Source organism: Medicago sativa, chromosome 4 (assembly GCF_051527215.1).
Source record: "Medicago sativa cultivar Bolivia chromosome 4, Bolivia_mono, whole genome shotgun sequence".
Taxonomy (NCBI): Eukaryota; Viridiplantae; Streptophyta; class Magnoliopsida; order Fabales; family Fabaceae; genus Medicago; species Medicago sativa.
In genome coordinates, this window is record NC_140752.1 from 72,547,502 (window position 1) to 72,566,177 (window position 18,676).

Sequence of the window (18,676 nt, forward strand, 5' to 3'; positions counted from 1 at the left end):
TGTGAAATTTTTTGAGAAAATGAACCATATTTATAAGGGAGGGGGTTAAAAAACGTGTGGGAGGCCATCAATGCCGGTCAAAAAACGTGTTTTTACACTTGACCACCGCCCAAAACGTTTGAAAAACGTTTTCTTTGTGGTGCAGACCACCGGCCTAAAGCTTCTGGTGCAGTCCGGAAGATATAATCCGGATTACACATGCACTCCGGATAACGTATTCCGGAAAAAGACGATAATGGGGTGTCCCAAAGTGAAACTTGGGACGTTGTGTATGGTGAGGGTTGGTCCGGATTGTATAATCCGGATTGATTCAGCATTGGATTCTTCTGTGTGGCCCGCATTGCACCGACAATTTTTGTGGTCCACAGCGCCCAAATACCTCTATAAATAGGGGCCCTGTTTTCATTACAAGTAAACTACACCAGAAAAAAAATCATGGAATTCCCTGGCTTTGATCCGAACACCAAGCTAGCGGCAGTCTACTACAACGGTGGAACACCACCCCCTCTGTTTAGGATTTGTGATGATGTCACCCTCTCCGGGCTGAAGGATGAGCTGGATCAAATCAACCGTCAACTCAACCGCAGAGACACAAGGAGGGTGGTCGGTGTCGAATATCGATGTCCATTGTGCGACTCAGTCGGATCTCTTCGCTTCAGCCGGATGAAACTCACAAACGACGACGACGTGAGAACCATGTTCTCTGCCTTTGGTCAACACAGCGCTAGAGGACCGATCGAGTTGGACGCTTCTTTGGTTAGATCTACTGAACAAATTCTGAAAAGCTTGCACCGGCCCAGGAACTACGAAGAGATCAGGGCTCTGCTGGAGAGACGAGAGGAGGAAGAAGTTAGTTTAAATGATCCATGATAATGTATTATGTTTTAATTAATCGCGTGTTTTATGTTGTTTTAATTGCGTGTTAGTATTGTGTTGTTGAATTAAGTTGTTGCATTATGTTTTAATTGCGTGTTAGTAATGTGTTGTTGAATTAAGTTGTTGCATTATGTTTTAATTGCGTGTTAGTTATCTGTTGTTGAATTTAATTGTGTGCGGCGTTATTATGTTTTAATTTACGGCAAAGATGTGATAAAAATAACCAAATATATGCTTTTCGGATTACTAAATCCGGAAACCACAGGGCGCAAGTGTATTCCGGAAAACGAAATCTGGAATGCCTCAGCATAGGATTCTTTTGTATGGACCACATTGCACTAAGAGTTTATGTGGTCCATAACATCTAAGGACCTCTATAAATACATCCTCTCCGATTTTCACCTTCAATACCATCAAAACACACAAACCCACCAAAGCAAACCATGCAAATTTTTGTCATCAAGCTGAGGATCTTTCTCATGCTGTTTTAAATATATAGATCTCTATATAACGGCATGATGAAGATCTTCAGCATGCTGTCAAAAATATATAGATAGTCCTTGATGCCTCCTTGGTAGATAGATAACTCAAAAATATCAAGAGGTTTCTATGAGTTAGATCTTGCTGCCTGCCAGATGAATATGTCATTTGGCAAGGCAGCAGGATCTAACTCAAAGAAATCCTCTTGAAAACACCTTGCCTTGCTTCATTGTGTTGCAGATCTAACTCCAAAGAAGAGGTTCTTATGAACTCGATCATGTCGGCCTGCCGATCGTAACATGCCAGTTGGCAGGCCGGCAAGATCGAGTTCAAAAGCTCCTCTTCGAACCACCTTCCCAAAAGATTCATCATTTATGTTATTATGGTTTTTTTTAACTGTTTATTTGTCTTATGTTGCTTTTATTTATGTTATGTATCTTTGATCTATTTTTTTCCAAGGCATTCACAACGAAAACGATCCAAATAAAGGGTCAGGTGAAGTTCGGACTATATAATTCGGAATCACTGCATGCATTCCGGATCGTATTTTCCGGAAACCCTCAGTAACATTTTGGCCGATGACGTTTCACCAAAGGTTAGGCCGGCTAGTGGAGTTTGAATGCATTTTTTTACGGTTTTGAATGTGTAACACGTTTTATTTGACTGTAATTAAGACCTATGACTTATATAAGGCTATAAAAAAGGCTTGGATCTTCAACATTTTCCTTCATTCTTCTTCACCTCCTTTCTTACATTTTCTTCAATTTTTTTAAGTTTTTTAGGTAGCTTTTAGGAGTGTTTGTGGTGTCATGGTCATTGTTGACCGCTCATACGACCCCTGCAATTGCTTTTCAGCTTACGCGGGGGTCGTATAACGGTCAACAGAGACCCTTGACATCAAAGAAAGACACAAAATATGCATATCGAATATGTCCGGATTTTATAATCCGGAAACACTAACAATCTGGTTCGGAAAACGTAATCCGGACTAGGGGTATTTTGGAATTTTTGCAGGGCGCGCGAGAAGGCCATAGGATGGGAAAAGTAACACTCAAAAAATTATTAATAAGCGACTCGGATGATTATTTTACAACTGTTTTGAGAGGATTTGAACTCAGCGTCTTGAAGGCAATGTTAAACTCTTACTACTAAACTAACACCTCAAGTGTTTAGCATTAATTACTTATACACTCTAGCAATTAGTACCTAATCTGATTATCATTTTCCAATATGTTTGGCTTTTTTTTTAGCAAGGAGAATCTAGACTAGGAGGAATTGAGGACACAAAGGCAGGTTAAGTTTGGCAACTGTGTCCGTCAGTTTTCATGATGATTGACACTTAGGAGAATGAATTGTGACAGGTGGATGCAAGGATTAGTCATCATCTATTTAAAGGAATATATCACGAAAAAATAGTGGTTACCATGTGTTACATACTTAATGTGGAGGTTCTGGTTGGAATTTGAAAGTAATATAGTATGCTTTTCAAATGAGAAATGTTACTAAAAATACAGACTTTTCATTTTCACGTACTAAATTTATCATATTATTTCACTCTGACAAAGGAAGAAATGTAGTAGTAGAAAGGAATGATAATCAATCACGCTGTAAAACTAAAATCTATAAAAGTTTGGTAAGTGTACATACCACAGTAGACTTCAAATGTAGTATAGCAGAAATTTGTATGATTCAGTCATTTGAGTGGTTAAATTGCGATTTTATTTCGATTCAAGCAGTTTAAAACAAGTTAATCACGACCTTCAGAATTCTCGTGGATTCGATGTCCGATTTGAATTTTAAAACATTGGATTCAACTCAAACATTCCTGGTAAATAACTCTGCACGGTACAGCTTCTATTTGCAGCCTAGTTTGCAGGCAAAACTCACAATATTTCATTTTGACTGAGGGATAAATGTATTACTACTGTCCAAAAGAATGAAATACTTAAAACTAGTAAAAATACCCGTGCTAACGCACGGGTACCTGTTGGGGTGGACGATTTTTACAGTTAAAACTTGAATATATGATATTTTTTATAAATAATTTTGATAATGATAGTTTAGATGTTGATTATTTATTTATTTAAAAGTAAAATATATGATATTTGTATATAAATATTGTCTTTAATTTCAAAATATTTAATTGAATTATATTTAATTAATTTTATATATGATATTCAATTAAATGTAATTATTTTTCAAACTATTTTATATAAATTGAATTGTTTTAAAATAACATGGCCTAATGTTTTTTTATATTTATCTTGTCAAAAAAAAATGTTTTTTATATTTATCATTCACAAATCTTGGTCCCGTGTTTTTTTTTTAATTTATAAGTCACAAATTTTGGTCTCATGCTTTTTGTAAATTTATCATTCAGAAATTTTGGTTCCGTTTTTTTAATATAGGGACCAAAAGTAGTGATTGAAAATTTTATAGGGACTAAAAGTTGAAGGAAAATTTTAGAGGGACTAAAACGAAAAGTTAACATATTTATAGGGACCAAAAACATATTTAACCCTATAATTTATGTCTTTATTTTAATCTTAAATTCATTCAAATTCAAGATCAATTTCTGAGAATTCAAATGTAAAATTAGGCGGCAACTTCACTTAAACGTCAAATTTAGATGTTTTGGTAAAGTTAATTATACAGGTCAAAATATCTGGTTAATGTTAAAGTAGTCCCTCAAATAAAATTGATCCCATATTTTAGAGACTATGATCAATAAAATCCTTCAAGCAAAAATAAAAGAATCAATATAGTTTACATGTTATGAGTATTGATTCAACATAGACCAAATATTACAAGAACTAACACCAAGATGATGAAGACCAAAACCAAATGTTCCCTTTTTCAGGGATTAAAACCAACTGATGTCTCACAAAACCAAATATTGGGTTTTGTGCTGGTGACCGAATTCTAAATCAATTGGAAAACCCCCAAACTTTTGGGGCTAAATACAGTATACATGTATGTGGTTTTCTAATGCAAAACTTAATCACAAACACTAATCCGATTGCTAGCTAACTACGGCTTCAGAAAAAGCATTGCCACCTTTTATTTACCTGGTGCTACAGCAACTATAATTTTGAATCAAAATCACAGAAATGTGGTGTAAGATATAAATCCTCAAATTCATTTAAAATCCCTACTTGAAACCTGAGATTGGTAGAGTTTCACCTATGATGCAGGCAAAACCAAGGTTCATTCTAGGATTGAATAAAGCTGTTAAATTGAAGGGAATACTATACGATATGATATAGTTATAGGTATCAATCAGTTCTGCTGGTTGAGGAGGTAGATTTCTATTCTACTTTATCATTGACAAGTCCATCAAAGACCAGATATTGAAGAGCTATGGAGTACTTTGCAGCTTTAATACTACCAGTACTTGTGTCATCAGTCCGTGAATAACTCCTACCTTTCAAAATAAATGATCCAGATATATCCCCTTCTGCAAGAGTCAAGACAATTAATTAATAAATAAATAAACTTAACTTATATGCACCAGCAGTGTAAATAAGTTTTATACAGACATCTAATCATATTTCAGTGTTTTAATTGCTTGATATGCCATCTACAAGTGGACAAGGGTCTGATGGAGGTAACCTTTAATTGTAAAAGTAGTATGTATCCATTTCTTATAGATGAAGTGAAACCTTGGCGAGTCTCCCTGGTGAGTATGAGTGTCTGACAAGAGAAGCTTGCAGGACCCTTTTTGACTGCCAGAGCACAGAAAGGAAGCTTATCAATTATGATGTGATCATATGCATTATTTTACTATATTATCATATATTATAACCGTTAAGGTAAAGCTAAATAGCTAGATATATAGTGAACTTGTTTATGCAACATGACTCATTTGGGGATTACTAGACCAAAAAATGTATTGTAATGTGATTCCAGTTTCATGTTATATGTATATGATGTGTGGATGACTGAAGACCATTTTTCAGCACTTTGCTTATAAAATTTTATCCTCGTTGATTATTTGACCTGGATAAATCTGGTCACTGCATCGAACTAGATGCAATGCATCATCTACTAAAAATATTTTATCCTTTTCGCTTCTACAGAATGCTTAGTATGTATGTTTATAATAATCAATAGTTGACATGTTACTCAATGCTAGTGTCTGAATAATCACTTAACGTATGAATCTAAGGAACAAAATTCCATTTTCTGAAACATAAAGCTAACTAAGAGGCAATGTTCTATAAGTTATAACTAAGAAGAGACACTGACAACTCAACGCATGAAGAAATACTCAATAATCAGGAATATATGGAAACTTTGATTTCAATGTGTTAGGTGATACGTAAGTAGACAACAAATGAAGAAATATGAAAGTATGATCCTAGAAATTTCAGGATATTTACTGCCACAGAATACAGAATTGAAGCTTATCATCATGTGCATTATACGAATTAAACAGCTTAATTGCCTCCAACAAAAACAAATCATATCCTGAACATGCAACAGTAATTAATGAACACTCACTTTGCATAGTTAATAGCATTGTGGCATAAGGCTAGACTCTTGACCATGGCCAAGTCTCTCCCACGAGGATTAGAATATCGTTGTTGGCATACCCTTTTCAGATCAGAATTCAAAATCAAAAGGTGAAATGATAAACACATAGCAGTTGTTTAATTTATGAGACGAAATTACTTGTTGTCAAAGAAATCTCCAAAATCATCTATCACAACCGCATCAGGCAATGTATCATACAGATGGAAGGCAGCAAAGTACTTCCTAATATCTTCATCATCATTCACGTACCTACCTCAAACAATCAAACAATAATTAATTTCGCATAAGCATATAATCAAAAATCAAATATCAGTGGTGAATAGTGAAAGATAAAAAGGGTTATGTTATATACTTCATTTGTATACGTTGGAAGACATTAGAAGATGGGTCAATACCCTGAAATTCAGAAAACATAACATAATATAAGGCTCTCTTTCAGCTTAATTAAACACTTATAAGCACTTATCATATAAGTGTTTATCTATAAACTATTTCTATAACAAAAAGATAAATAAGTCAAACTATCTTGGTTTATAAGCGCCTACATATAAGTGTTTATCATATAAGTTGTTTTCATATAAGTTATAAATAGTTTTCATAAACTATCTTGGTTTAAACCGTGTTTGGATAAACAACTTGTTTTGCAGCTTATAGCATAAACTCTCATTATATAAGTGTTTATGAATAAGCTATTTCTATAACACAAGATAAATTAGTAAAACTATTTTTGTATGATCTAAACTTTGTTTTCCTGGAGAACTTATGAAAATAAGTTGAAAATAGCTTATGAACAAATCATAAGTTCTCGGAAACAGTGTCACAAGTACTTATGCCAGTAGATAAGCTCAAAGTAGTAAAGATGAGAGTGTGTTGTAGGTACCTGAGAAAGAAAAGGGGGTTTGGAATCTAATCTGTTTTGATTACAGATGAAGACAACATTTGGGTTGGAATGAAGTGCTGATGCTGATGCTGCTGCTACATTGAATGCAAATTGGAAAAGAAGTGAAGTCTTTCCACTGTGTACAAACAATATCAACAATTATTGATAAGATTGATTTAAGAACAAAAATTCAAACCAGTGAAATTGTATAGAGAGAAAGGATATTACGAAGAAGGAGGGCCAGAGAGAAGAAGAAGATTGGAGTGATTTTGAAATTGTTGAAACGGGTTTGGGTTGTTGCTTCCCTTCCAGAAGAACAACTCCTCCACCATCGCTTTCCCTCGCAAATTCACCTAATGGTATGTGCATAAGTAAAGAGGTGGTGGTAGTAGTAGTAGCGGTAATAACAAGTTTTCTTTCATGTAACTTAATTTTGCCGCTAATTCTAGTTTAAGAAAAGAAAATACCGCCGCGCTCTTATTTTTACCGCTAATGTTTCTCGCCCTATTTTAGAAGGCTGCTCTCCAAGTAACTCAACTTCTCAAAAAAAAAAAAAATGATTGAAAGATGGTTTCTGATGTAAAAGAAAAGTTGATCGAAACATATCTTCTAATAGTTTTTTTTTTTTTTACAATGCTAATCAAACAAACAAAAAAGAGAACAAAAGAACAAACCACTCTAGAGAAAAAAGTTCCAACTGCATCAATCCTTAGAAGACTTCAAGTTGGGCTATAAAATCCGCAAATTGGTTCCTTCTCTTAAATTATGACAAACAGTGACATTGATTTGATCAATGAGCTCCTTTATGTCCTAGATCAACACTACATAAGTATGAAACTTCATTGGAGGGCGTTTGATGAGATTAATACAATGAAAAGAGTCAGAGTAACAAACAAGATCAACTATTGTCATTTCCTTCGCCTGCAAAAGACCATGGTAAATTGCCAAAAGCTCCACTTAGAGAATATCAGCTGAATTATGGTGACGCCAAACCCACCAAATAATAGCATTGGGAGAGATCCTTTCAAAAAAAAAAAAGCATTGGGAGATAGAAGTATTGAGATACATTAATATTTATTTTTACTATTGCTTAAATCAAAATAGATTAGATCACCGATTCAATCGTGAAGATGAGACATACTATGAGTTTCTAATTTACAATGAGAATCATCGGTTGTTAGAGTTTTTGACTATTTTCAACCATTATTCTACCATACACCATACATGATACTTATCCACACTAGACATGGTCACAAAATATACAATGATAATGATGATAATAGTTAGTAGTAAGATCGTATCCATATTTTAATTTGAGTAAAAAAAAACAAATTTTCAAAGATTTATTGCCATCATTTAATTAGAAGTTTGTTTGTCCCCGTGAGCTTAGTTCAGTTGGTATGGACAATGCATAAAATATGCAAAGGTCCGGGGTTCAAACCTTGGCCACCACCAAAAAAAAAAATTAGAAGCTTGCTTTTTTGACTTTCAATGTTTCCTAGAAACACAGGGAAATGACTAAAAAACTCAGCGGTAGTTAACTACAGCCAGTTTTCTAGTTATAAACCAGCGGTAGTTAACTACCGCTGGGGGCATTTAAGTATTTTCCATGTGTTATTGGAAAGTTTTTGATGTTAGAAAAACAATTTTCATTTAATTATCCCTCAAGTTGAACGCATACTTTCACAAGTTGTATAAGACAATCAACTCCAATAGGTCCTGCAAATCAAGGATCGGGTTCTCGATAGACAATCAAAATATCAAAATCAATCTCATTTAAAATTTCATTGCAATGCTCTAATCTCATTTAAAATTTCATGGTAATGCTCTCTATGTGACGAAGTTTCCGAGCAATTTATGTATTCAACTTGCAGCTCGTTCAAGTTTAAGATTTCTCATCTAATAAAATCTGAGAAAGTTGATGAATCCTTTGCCTCTTGGGTGATTGTCAAGTTTGGTCCGAGCATGTAATAATTTCCATCATCTTGGTGGGGGATTTCGTCAAGCAATTCCTTTTCGTCGCAGAGAGGAAAGGGGAGCGGATCATTTGGCATGATTGACGACACTATTAAGAGGGAAGGTAGGTTGATGGTCAAATGTTGATGACCATCAAACTATCAAACTCAATTTAAGATAAAAATAAGCAAATGAGGTCATATCCCACAAAGATGGAGAATGGAAACTATTAAAGAACAAAAAGTACAGAACCCATAAAACCTTATTTAACATCCCTTATCTCTCAAATGTTCCATTGAAAAGATAATGACAAACAGCAATCAGTTTGTCCATATTTCAGTTTGCAAAGCAGAACCTCATGTGAACAGTTGATAGAATACAATTGAAAATTAATCATAATACAAGAAAAAAGATTTACTGAAATAAATAAGTGAACTCAGCAACATAACTATTTCTTTCCACTGGACTCCAATTTTAAATCCTGGAGATTCAGCAAGAGATCCTCTGCATTCAAGAAAACCTTGTTGGCAGAATTTGCAATTTCCTTAGCGATTTCCCTAGCAGCTTCAATTTTCCTCAAGTCTATAAATGCAGGGTTGTTGGCAATAGCTTGACCAATCAATTGAGCACTTTTGGCTTCTCCCTGTATGTCAAAAATAAACCATTAAGTAATGAGAAGTTGAAAAAGTAACTCCTATGTATTGGGTTTTGAGAAAAAAGATCAATAGGGGTCATGTTGAAGGAAATTTAGTTTCCTTCCTTGACAACTTATCCATGCATCACCAGTCATCAAATAGGTTCATTCAAGAGGAAAAAGTGGAGAGGAAGGGAGCAGGGAATAGAAGAACATTCAAAACTTCTGTGTTGAAGACGTATGAAGCTAGTTACAAATAACAGTCCTGATTATCCAGAGTTTATATCACTCAAACAAGACAACCAGCAAATACCATTGCAGCGATCTTTTCATTTTCTAGTTAATTTTATTTTGTATGATTTGGTAGCAATTTTTATATTTTTTTAAAAAACAACGGCAGCAATTTTTAGAAGTATTTTACCTGTGCTCTAATAATAGCACTTCTTTTGTCTTGTTCAGCTTTTTCTACAACAAACTTCGCTCTCTCAGCTTCTTGAGCAGCAACCTGCTTGGCTTCAATTGCAGCTGTGAATTCCCTCCCAAAAGTCAAACTTGTGATAGACACATCATCCAGTGCAATGTTGAATTGGGAGGCCCTTTCAGTCAATATCTTCCTTATTTCTCGACTAACAGCCTATAATTTGGATCATTTTAGAAATAATCAGTCTCGCCTGTATGGTTGTGATTCATTTTTAATATAAAATGAATAGAGAATTTATTTTATTCTTAAGAATGCAAATTCCAACTGATATGTAAAGAGGCATAGACCCAATTAATCCAGTATTAGTTGAACAGAAGATAGGAGAGAATCTAGTAAATAGATACCTCTCTCTGAGTAATGAGCTGACTGGCATTGTACTGTGCAACCACAGATTTGAGCGTTTCATGTATAATAGAAGGCAGGACCCTTTCATTATAATTCTCACCCAGAGTTCGATAGACCGTTGGTAATTGGTCTGGCACGGGACGAGTAAGAACTCTAAGTCCAATTTTCACCTGGCAAAATAAAAGATCCATAATAGATTACATGGAAATGAAACTGTGATACAGATTATGGTCGAGTATTGTGCATAAGAAAAATGTGGGGATAAATGAACCGTCTACACAGTAATAAAGTTAGAATGGACAGCACTTGCAATTGCTAAATCAGTTGACATTTTTAACATAAATTTCGAATTTCATGGTCATAGATTGTAACATTGTAATAGTTCAAATATGAATAATAATGAATATGAATTATGGGTGAAATGTATGAATTATGAATAATGTGATACAATTGAGAATTGGTGGTTCAGTTCAGGCACAGATTTAGAGATATTCCCTCCATTTCAAAATGAGTGTCGTTTTAGCAACAAAAAAAAATCAAAATCAAAATGAATGCCATTCTCGCTTTTCAATTTAGTATTAACTTTTTCCAACAGTACCCCCTAATTATTACTATGTACACTACTTCCAAAGCATCATATTCTACTTTAATTTATAACGATGGGAAATGCATCAATAGGTAACAAGGCTATTTTAGTAAAAATGTAATGTCCTTGGACAACATTATTGCATTTCTTAATATGTGTGTAAAAACCTTAAAGGACACTCATTTTGAAACGGGGGGAGTATATGAAATAGGAAGATATCAGATTAGTAATGAGTAATATGATACATAAGCCCACAAGGTCAACAGTCCACATAGATGGCGTGGATTTATATGGAATAGCACTGTGCTACTAGAATTATGCAACATTAAAATGACTTCAATGGACTAAACTGAAAGGGTAAGGTGAGGGAAGGTAGATCCAACTTCAAACCAAAAGACAAGTTGCTATTATCCTATAATCAAGTGTACTAAAGTACATGGTCAAATCTTAAGAACAAGAAAAAATAGCAGGACAAACAAAAGAAATTACCATTTGGAGATCACGGCTTCCTGAAGTGCTCTCCACTAAATGAGGTCGTGCACGAACATCATAGATCACGGGCCTCTCAAACCATGGGATCATAATATGTGTTCCTTCAGGATAGACCTGCATATAAAAAGGCATACTATATTGATATACTACAGCAAGGTTACTAGTCAACATAGGTCTATGCCTAACGAAACATATTAAAATAGAAACATATTAAAATAGGTTTAATAGGCTTGTTCAAATATTAAAATAAAAGATAAAAACCAAACTGAAACTGTGAACTAAACCAGAACTGAACCTAAAAAACTGAATTGTTAGTTAGTACAGTTCATTGAACCGAACTTTCAATTTAGAATCAGTTCTACAACTTGATCCTATTTTTTAGTTCAGTTTATGATACATCAGACGTGTATGAACTTGAACTCTATCGAAGTTTGGTTCAGTTTTTGACACTCACAAATTACAGATGAAGTGACAGTTGTATTGGACCCAAGTATGCAGGTCTTTGGAGTATATTAATTCAGATGTGTCTTTCATTCATGCTTAGTAGTAGCAAGATTGCTAGTGAATCATAACCCTAAAAAGCTTCTATACTAAAAAGGACAGACTGTGATACAAAACTTACAAACAATAATATGATAAAAATGACGGTTCAAAAATCTTCTGCTCTGGTTGGGAGAAGAGTTATCATGTTTCCATAACATAGACGGCATGAAATCATTTTAACCGATCATGAGACTGAAAACAAACAAAATTCAATACTAGACAACTAGATCGACCATGAGAACCTAAACAAAGAAGAAGATTAAAAACAGTCACAACAAATGTTGTGCTTTTATAAGTCTCCTTCATACATGACCCAATCATATAAAACGATATTCTATCATCTCTACAGTAGGGATTCAACAATTTTCTTTCTATCGATTTTTTTTTTTAATAAGTCAATTTTGGGGACTAAAAGCAATTCTACTTGAAGCTACTATTTGTAGCTTTTGATTCTAGAATCGATTCTAACACACAAATTTATAATTCAACTAGCTTTTACATGAACTTATCGAAACACATATCATTTTACCTGCAACTCACTTTAAATCAGCATCAATTCACTCAAAATAAAACTATTTTTCACAGTGTAGCCCCCTGACACTTATTGAAGATGTGTCCGGTGTCTGACACTGATGCGTGTGATTACATTCAATATTTTTCATTTAACTAACAGTGAATGAAAATGGTTTGACCTTATCCTTGACACCAACAACACGGTTAAAGACAATAGCACGATGACCACCCTCAACATTATACAAAGTGTTTGTAGCTCCATAGACAGCAAGTCCACCAAGAATGCTAACTTTAATCAAAGCAGAAATTCCACCACCACCGGGAACCTTTGGGATCTTGACGTTGTTGAAATTCATCTATCAAATCAACATTATTATTGTTATTACCATTAAAATCAACATCAAATCATAGAATGAATCATGATGCAAATTAGATAACATCTGAAAAAATCACAAGCGATAAACATAATTAGAGTAAGTAGAAATTGAACCTTGCGTTGCGGTGAGTGGTTGAAGAGGATGTTGTTTGGTTGTGGAAAGAAAGAAGGGTTTCGATGGGTTATAGGGTTTTAGGGCTTATTGAGCAAGACACTGCTTCCGAAACTTTCGGGTGTGTGTTTTAGCATTTCTGTGTTGGGTCGGGTACCCGATAATTTTTAACCCATTTCCATGGGATTTAGATATAGGCCGTTAGATCTGTACAAATTAATGGACAGGATTTTATAATGCCTGAAAGGGTCGGGGTCGGGTCGTTCTGTTTTTTTTTAGGGTAGCACTTGGGTCAGGAATTGATTTTCCGTAAGGCATGGTAAAGAAAAATTATAGTATGAATGAATGATTGATTGATTGATTAAAATAACTAATGTGGAAATCAACATAAAATTTGCAATAGAAGGTAAGGTTGGCGATCGAAGGTATGACACATGAGATGAAGGTAAAGTGAAACTAAGATGGACAATATATAACAAGGGATTTGATTTCGGATAAGGCATAGTAATGGGAATTGAAACAAAATAACAAATACACAATTTTGGTTGGCATTTCATTGCTTGAGACAAACATTTCTTTAATAGTCTTTCAAGTAATTGGATAATTATCCCACTGTGGAGCCTTCCATGTCATGTATTTTGTGGGATAAACATTTTCATGTTTGAAATGTGTTGGACTTTAAGTTTGTCACCAAAATGGTTCTAATTTAATTGAAGTTACCAAAATGCGAGATTTAGGGCAATTTGTGAAATTAAGTTAGAATTCTCTTTGTTGTTATTTTTTTTTTTTGGGTTAATACATCTTTTGGTCCCTGCAATATCAGCGAATTCCGGTTTTGGCCCTTGTAAAAAAAAAGTTTAAATTATGTCTCTGTCATTACAGATTCTTCCACTTTTGGTCCCTCATTTAAATATGTCAGCAGAATCTGTCTGCGTGGCATGCTGACTAGGACATTTTTATTTTTTTTCTCATTTAATTATTATCACATGGAATTTTTATTATTAACATTTATTTTTAAAAGGTTAAATATGTTATTGGTCCCTACATTTTATGCCCCTTTAAAAAATAGTCCCTACATTTCAATAAATGTTTTTAAAATCCCCTACATTTTTACTCCGTTAACATAAATAGTCCCTGCCGTCTATTTTATTAACGGATCGCTATGTGGCATAAGGGTGGGTCCATTTTGAGTCTTTTATGGCAGACATTTTACCAAAAAAAAAAATCTAACAAGCAAAACGCGATCTGCATCTTTAACTTCTTCTTCTTCTTCTTCATCTTTCTCTCTTCCTTCTAAATTCGTTTCATATTTCCATCTCTGAAACCAAAAAATAAGATATCTTCTCTTCTTGTGTCAAAAAAAATGATATCTTCTCTTCTTTTCTCTTCCTTAATACTTTCATTTTTTTCAATAATTTTTCTTCCGCTTCACTGTTTTTGAGCAGAAACATCAAATTAAGAAAGGGATTATGGGATTGGTAGAAACACTAAAATCCAAAATGCAACTCATACAATGCCCGCTATTCTCTTAAGTGCGCTTCACCACCCTTTGAATTACAATCTTCGTAAAAAAGAGATCATGTTCAAATAAACGAAGACAACGGTCAAAAAGTACAAAGTCTTACAATTTATCCAATGATTTTTTGTATCTTATTGTCTCATTATCCAATGTACTTATGCTCAACGATGTTATTCTCTCAAGTATAAAAAATAAGCTATTTGAAATTTATATTTGTCGACCAATATGTCTTCACATAGTTGAGTCTTCAAGAAGATTTACGAAGAAGAAGAAACACGATGTATGTGTTCTAAATACCACACTTAAAAAGAAAAAGGTTGTGTTCTTATAAAGATAAAAATTAAGAAAAAGTCAAGAACATGATTTCTACAACTCATTGTAAAATTCTCTCAGGTGAGAGTTATCAAATCTCGTTGTAAATTAGTCAAGTAGTTAGATGTACACTTGAATTGATATAAGATTATATTGTAATGTCATCTCCTAAAGAGTTGGAAACAACCTTACGTAATAGTTTGTAGGGACTCTAAACGGTGGAAAGTCTTCATGGTTAAGGTAATGAAATCTAAGATATGAATATATCTTCGTGGAAGTCTTAAGAGGTTGAGGCAAGAAAGTCTCTTTGTTAGGGCAAGGAAATATAGGATATCAGTTTATATTGGTGGGAATCTTCTAATTTGAGGCAAGGAAATTTCGGATACTTTGTATCTTAGTAATCAAAAGTTATTTTATAAATGGTGGATTAGACTAACATATCATGTTGATGAACCATAATAAAAGGTTGTATGTCATTCTCTCTCTTTAAAACCGTCGGTGAACCGTTGTTTTGAAAATTTGGATAATACAAATGTTTGGATTATATAATCCAAAAGTTTCTTAAACTCGGTTAAACTTAAACTTGATTCGAATTATATAATCCAAACAAATGACAATTTAAAAACAAAAGTAGGACGCATCAAGAAGTCATAAAGTGAAAAATAGTAGTCTTTTATTATTTTAGTTCAAAATCAATTTTGACGGTCCATGAAGTAAATAGATCAATCCAATTGACCAATTCATATATATGTACCGGCCTACACCACAAAGGATAGAATCTAGATCATCCCATTTGACAGACATGCTTCACGGCACATTGATGTTCCAATGGAGTGGATCCCACATCTCCAATGGACAAGTTGGCAACTGCATCATGATCTACCAAAGTACCAAACTGTGACGACAGCCTCTTCGATAACTCAGCCCCTCTCGAATTCCATTGTCCATATTAATATTTGAATTTCTACTACCATTTCAAACCAAACTAAAGCGCGTAGCGTTTTGTCTCGCCTTTTTGCCTTTGCACGTTACGCTACTACTGCCTACTCTTCGCTTTTCTCATTTCCCCCTCATCGAGTCAGTGTCATCATTTAAATTTAAGGGTTAATACGTTTTTACCCCTTGTAATATAGGCGAGTTCCGGTTTTCCCCCTATAAAAAAGATTCTTTTGATTCCAACCTTGTAATATAAAGATTCCGTCGAAAACCCCCTGGTCGAATATTGGACCCCCAGCTGATGACGTGGCGCGCTGAGTCACCCTTTTCTGCTGACGTGGCGTGCTGACTGTATAATTAATATTATTTTTTATTTTTTTATAGGGTACACGTGGCATTTGTCATTTTTTTATGTCTTTACCCCCTGTAATTTAGGCGAGTTCCAGTTTTCCCCCTGTAAAAATTTTAAAAATAAAAAATAAAATCTGGAAAATTTTAAAAAATAATTATTACTTTAAAAAAAATTCTGGAAAATTAATAAAAATTGAAAATAAAAAAAAATAAAAAAATTGTTCAGTCTTCTGGTTTATTTTCTCCTTTATGTTGTTTATTCCTTTGATGATGTCTAACTAATTCCTTTATGATTGGGTCATAAATGATTTTGTTCTAGCTCATGACCATGAAAGTTATTATAGTTTATTCAGTATAAATTGTACGTAATGCTTTTATGATTCTTACCCAATATAATTGATTTTAGGGAATTATAATTAGAGAAAAGGGCTTTGAGTTAAGGGATTGATCTGAGCTGTTTTTTTAATTGTCGTAAACCGATTAACAATCATATGATTTAGGTGCAGATTACTAATAAGTGATGAATAGATGATACGAAAGACCTAATCATTTCTCTAATCATATTTCAAAACCAATTTTATTCTTCAGTAATTTATTTATTATTGCAAAAAAACATGTTTTCCTAAGGCAACCCCCCATTAACATACATCCTGAATATTGACGAAATTTTTCAGGGTTATGATTTTTTCTGGGTATTTTTTTATTAATATTGATGAAGATGATGAAGGTGATAAGAGAATAAGATGAAGAAAGGAAAAAAATATCGGGTAGTTATAGTGCACTATTACTTACAATAGACGTCTAAAATTCAACGGTTTATGTTTTATCAAATAGATTCCAGTTATTGATCCAGATTTTTAAAATTTTAAATATTTTCCAGTTTTTTTATTTCGCAAAAAAATCTAAACTTTTTTTTATTTTGAAAATTAAATTCCAGTATTTTTAAATATCTTCTAAATTTCAAAAAAAATCCGAACTTTTTTCCAATTTTTTAAATTTCGAAAAAAAATCTAAATGTCTTTTCTGCTTTTTTATTTTTTTCGAAAAAAATAATCTGATTTTTTGTTATTTTTAAAATTAAAAAAAAATCAATCTTTTATTTTTTTAAAAAAATAATCTGATTTTTTGTTATTTTTAAAAGATTTTCAGTTTTTAATTTTTATTATTAAAATGATTTAATGATGTGATATGTATATACACACATGTTATGCGAAATTATTTTTTTTCCAGATTTTTAATTTTTTTAAATTTTTTTAGTATTTTTTTCATTATTTTCAATTTTTATTAATTTTCCAGCATTTTTTTAAAAAAATAATTATTTTTTAAAATTTTCCAGATTTTATTTTTTATTTTTAAAATTTTTACAGGGGGAAAACTGGAACTCGCCTAAATTACAGGGTGGTAAAGACATAAACAAATGACAAATGCCACGTGTACCCTATAAAAAAAATAAAAAATAAAAATAATTATACAGTCAGCACGCCACGTCAGCAGAAGAGGGTGACTCGGCGCGCCACGTCACGCCACGTCATCAGCTGGGGGTCCAATATTTGACCAGGGGGTTTTCGACGAAATCTTTATATTACAAGGTTGGAATCGAAAGAATCTTTTTTACAGGGGAAAACCGGAACTCGCCTATATTACAGGGGGTAAAAACGTATTAACCCTAAATTTAAATACTGTACTTTATTTTCATTTATTTATATCATATATGAAAAATGTATTTTTGTGATGAACAATTTTCTTAAATAAAATCTAACTATTTTTTTTATAAGAGAAGCTAACAATTTTTGTAGGCAGACTAACCATTGAAAATATATTTTATCTGTTACTGTTAATTTACTAAGCAAATTTGAATATCTCACATCAAATTATAGTTGCACCAGGCCCTGTTATTTTTCGACGTTAATATTCAATATCCGGTTTTCTTTTTATGAAGTGAACTACTAATTTTATTTTTTTGACAAAAGTGACAAATACCACATAAAATTCACACATACAACTGCGAGATTTTAGGTTTCAATTCGCGCATACAACTATTCCTATGAGCTTAACTTAATTGATAAAAATATTGCATAATATATGTAGGGGTCGGAACTCGAAATCAAACACCCTACTTATTCACCTTAAAAATGTGAACTTCTAACCACTAAGCAAAACAAAAAGATATCAAATCTAACAATTTAAACATTGACAATTAAACTAACTTAGGTCTTACGGATAACAACATATAGTCTTCTCTAATATAAAAACAAATAACAAATATTAAAAAAGGAAAAGAAATTAACTCCAAAAACCAACACGAGACTTTTCAGTGTGTTTTGTCATCACTCGCATGTTTTTCAGGAAACCTATCAGAAAGTCATACATCCCAAAATTGTTTCAAGTCAAGTACGCTTAACTGTAGAGTATGTAGTACCAAACAATTTTTATAAACTTTCCTTCAATCATGCTGTCTCATACCTACATGGCCTCATGAACTCTCTCATTCTCATGTAAATTCGGCCGTTGAGAAGTTGTCAGAAGCCGCTCATTACCATACTTTATACACTGACGATCACTCTCCGCCCCCAAAGGAGCATCGGCGTTACAACCTCAATTGTATTAAAAAGAAAAAAGATAAAAAAGGAGAAAGAGCCTCAAATACTCCATCCCTGCTAGCAAAGAATCCTTGAAATTAAGAAAAGTAAGCAAACTTTCATTATTATTGCCCATTTTGATTGAGAATCTTTTCTTCTTATACGCATA

The 18,676-nt window shown here is 33.2% G+C and overlaps 3 protein-coding genes across 4 annotated transcripts; 1 reads left to right on the forward strand and 2 right to left on the reverse strand.

Moving 5' to 3' along the window:
* The first annotated feature begins 435 nt into the window (after window positions 1–435).
* On the forward strand, window positions 436–870 carry LOC146931595 (uncharacterized). The gene has a single exon (XM_085707672.1). The coding sequence runs from the start codon at window positions 436–438 to the stop codon at window positions 868–870; it is 435 nt and encodes a 144-aa protein (XP_085563798.1).
* A 3,234-nt stretch (window positions 871–4,104) lies between these two features.
* LOC146931596 (tRNA dimethylallyltransferase) lies at window positions 4,105–8,033 on the reverse strand. 2 transcript variants are annotated; one of them, XM_085703101.1, is made up of 7 exons: window positions 7,001–8,033; window positions 6,773–6,908; window positions 6,245–6,288; window positions 6,031–6,141; window positions 5,860–5,952; window positions 4,969–5,081; window positions 4,105–4,813 (listed from the first exon to the last, which is right to left on the reverse strand). In XM_085703101.1, exons 1-7 carry the CDS (start codon window positions 7,102–7,104, stop codon window positions 4,665–4,667), a joined length of 750 nt encoding a protein of 249 aa, XP_085559227.1. In that variant the 5' UTR covers window positions 7,105–8,033; the 3' UTR covers window positions 4,105–4,664. The 2 variants fall into 2 exon arrangements, with proteins under 2 accessions (XP_085559227.1, XP_085559228.1); XM_085703102.1 differs by having other exon boundaries at window positions 4,896–5,081.
* A 939-nt stretch (window positions 8,034–8,972) lies between these two features.
* LOC146931597 (prohibitin-1, mitochondrial-like) lies at window positions 8,973–12,855 on the reverse strand. The gene is made up of 6 exons (XM_085703100.1): window positions 12,813–12,855; window positions 12,502–12,678; window positions 11,264–11,380; window positions 10,188–10,358; window positions 9,784–9,996; window positions 8,973–9,371 (listed from the first exon to the last, which is right to left on the reverse strand). Exons 2-6 carry the CDS (start codon window positions 12,676–12,678, stop codon window positions 9,177–9,179), a joined length of 873 nt encoding a protein of 290 aa, XP_085559226.1. The 5' UTR covers window positions 12,813–12,855; the 3' UTR covers window positions 8,973–9,176.
* Window positions 12,856–18,676: the final 5,821 nt, after the last annotated feature.

Excerpts from the sequence above, each read along its gene's own strand:
- LOC146931595 (XM_085707672.1), top strand. The coding sequence starts at position 436 with ATGGAATTCCCTGGCTTTGATCCGAACACCAAGCTAGCGGCAGTCTAC.
- LOC146931596 (XM_085703101.1), bottom strand. The coding sequence starts at position 7,104 with ATGGTGGAGGAGTTGTTCTTCTGGAAGGGAAGCAACAACCCAAACCCG. Across the intron at positions 6,289-6,772 it reads AACCCCCTTTTCTTTCTCAG|GGTATTGACCCATCTTCTAA; the intron begins GTACCTACAACA and ends TCTGAATTTCAG. Across the intron at positions 5,953-6,030 it reads GGAGATTTCTTTGACAACAA|GGTATGCCAACAACGATATT; the intron begins GTAATTTCGTCT and ends TGATCTGAAAAG.
- LOC146931597 (XM_085703100.1), bottom strand. The coding sequence starts at position 12,678 with ATGAATTTCAACAACGTCAAGATCCCAAAGGTTCCCGGTGGTGGTGGA. Across the intron at positions 11,381-12,501 it reads TTGTTGGTGTCAAGGATAAG|GTCTATCCTGAAGGAACACA; the intron begins GTCAAACCATTT and ends TTTTATATGCAG. Across the intron at positions 9,997-10,187 it reads AGCTCATTACTCAGAGAGAG|GCTGTTAGTCGAGAAATAAG; the intron begins GTATCTATTTAC and ends TCCAAATTATAG.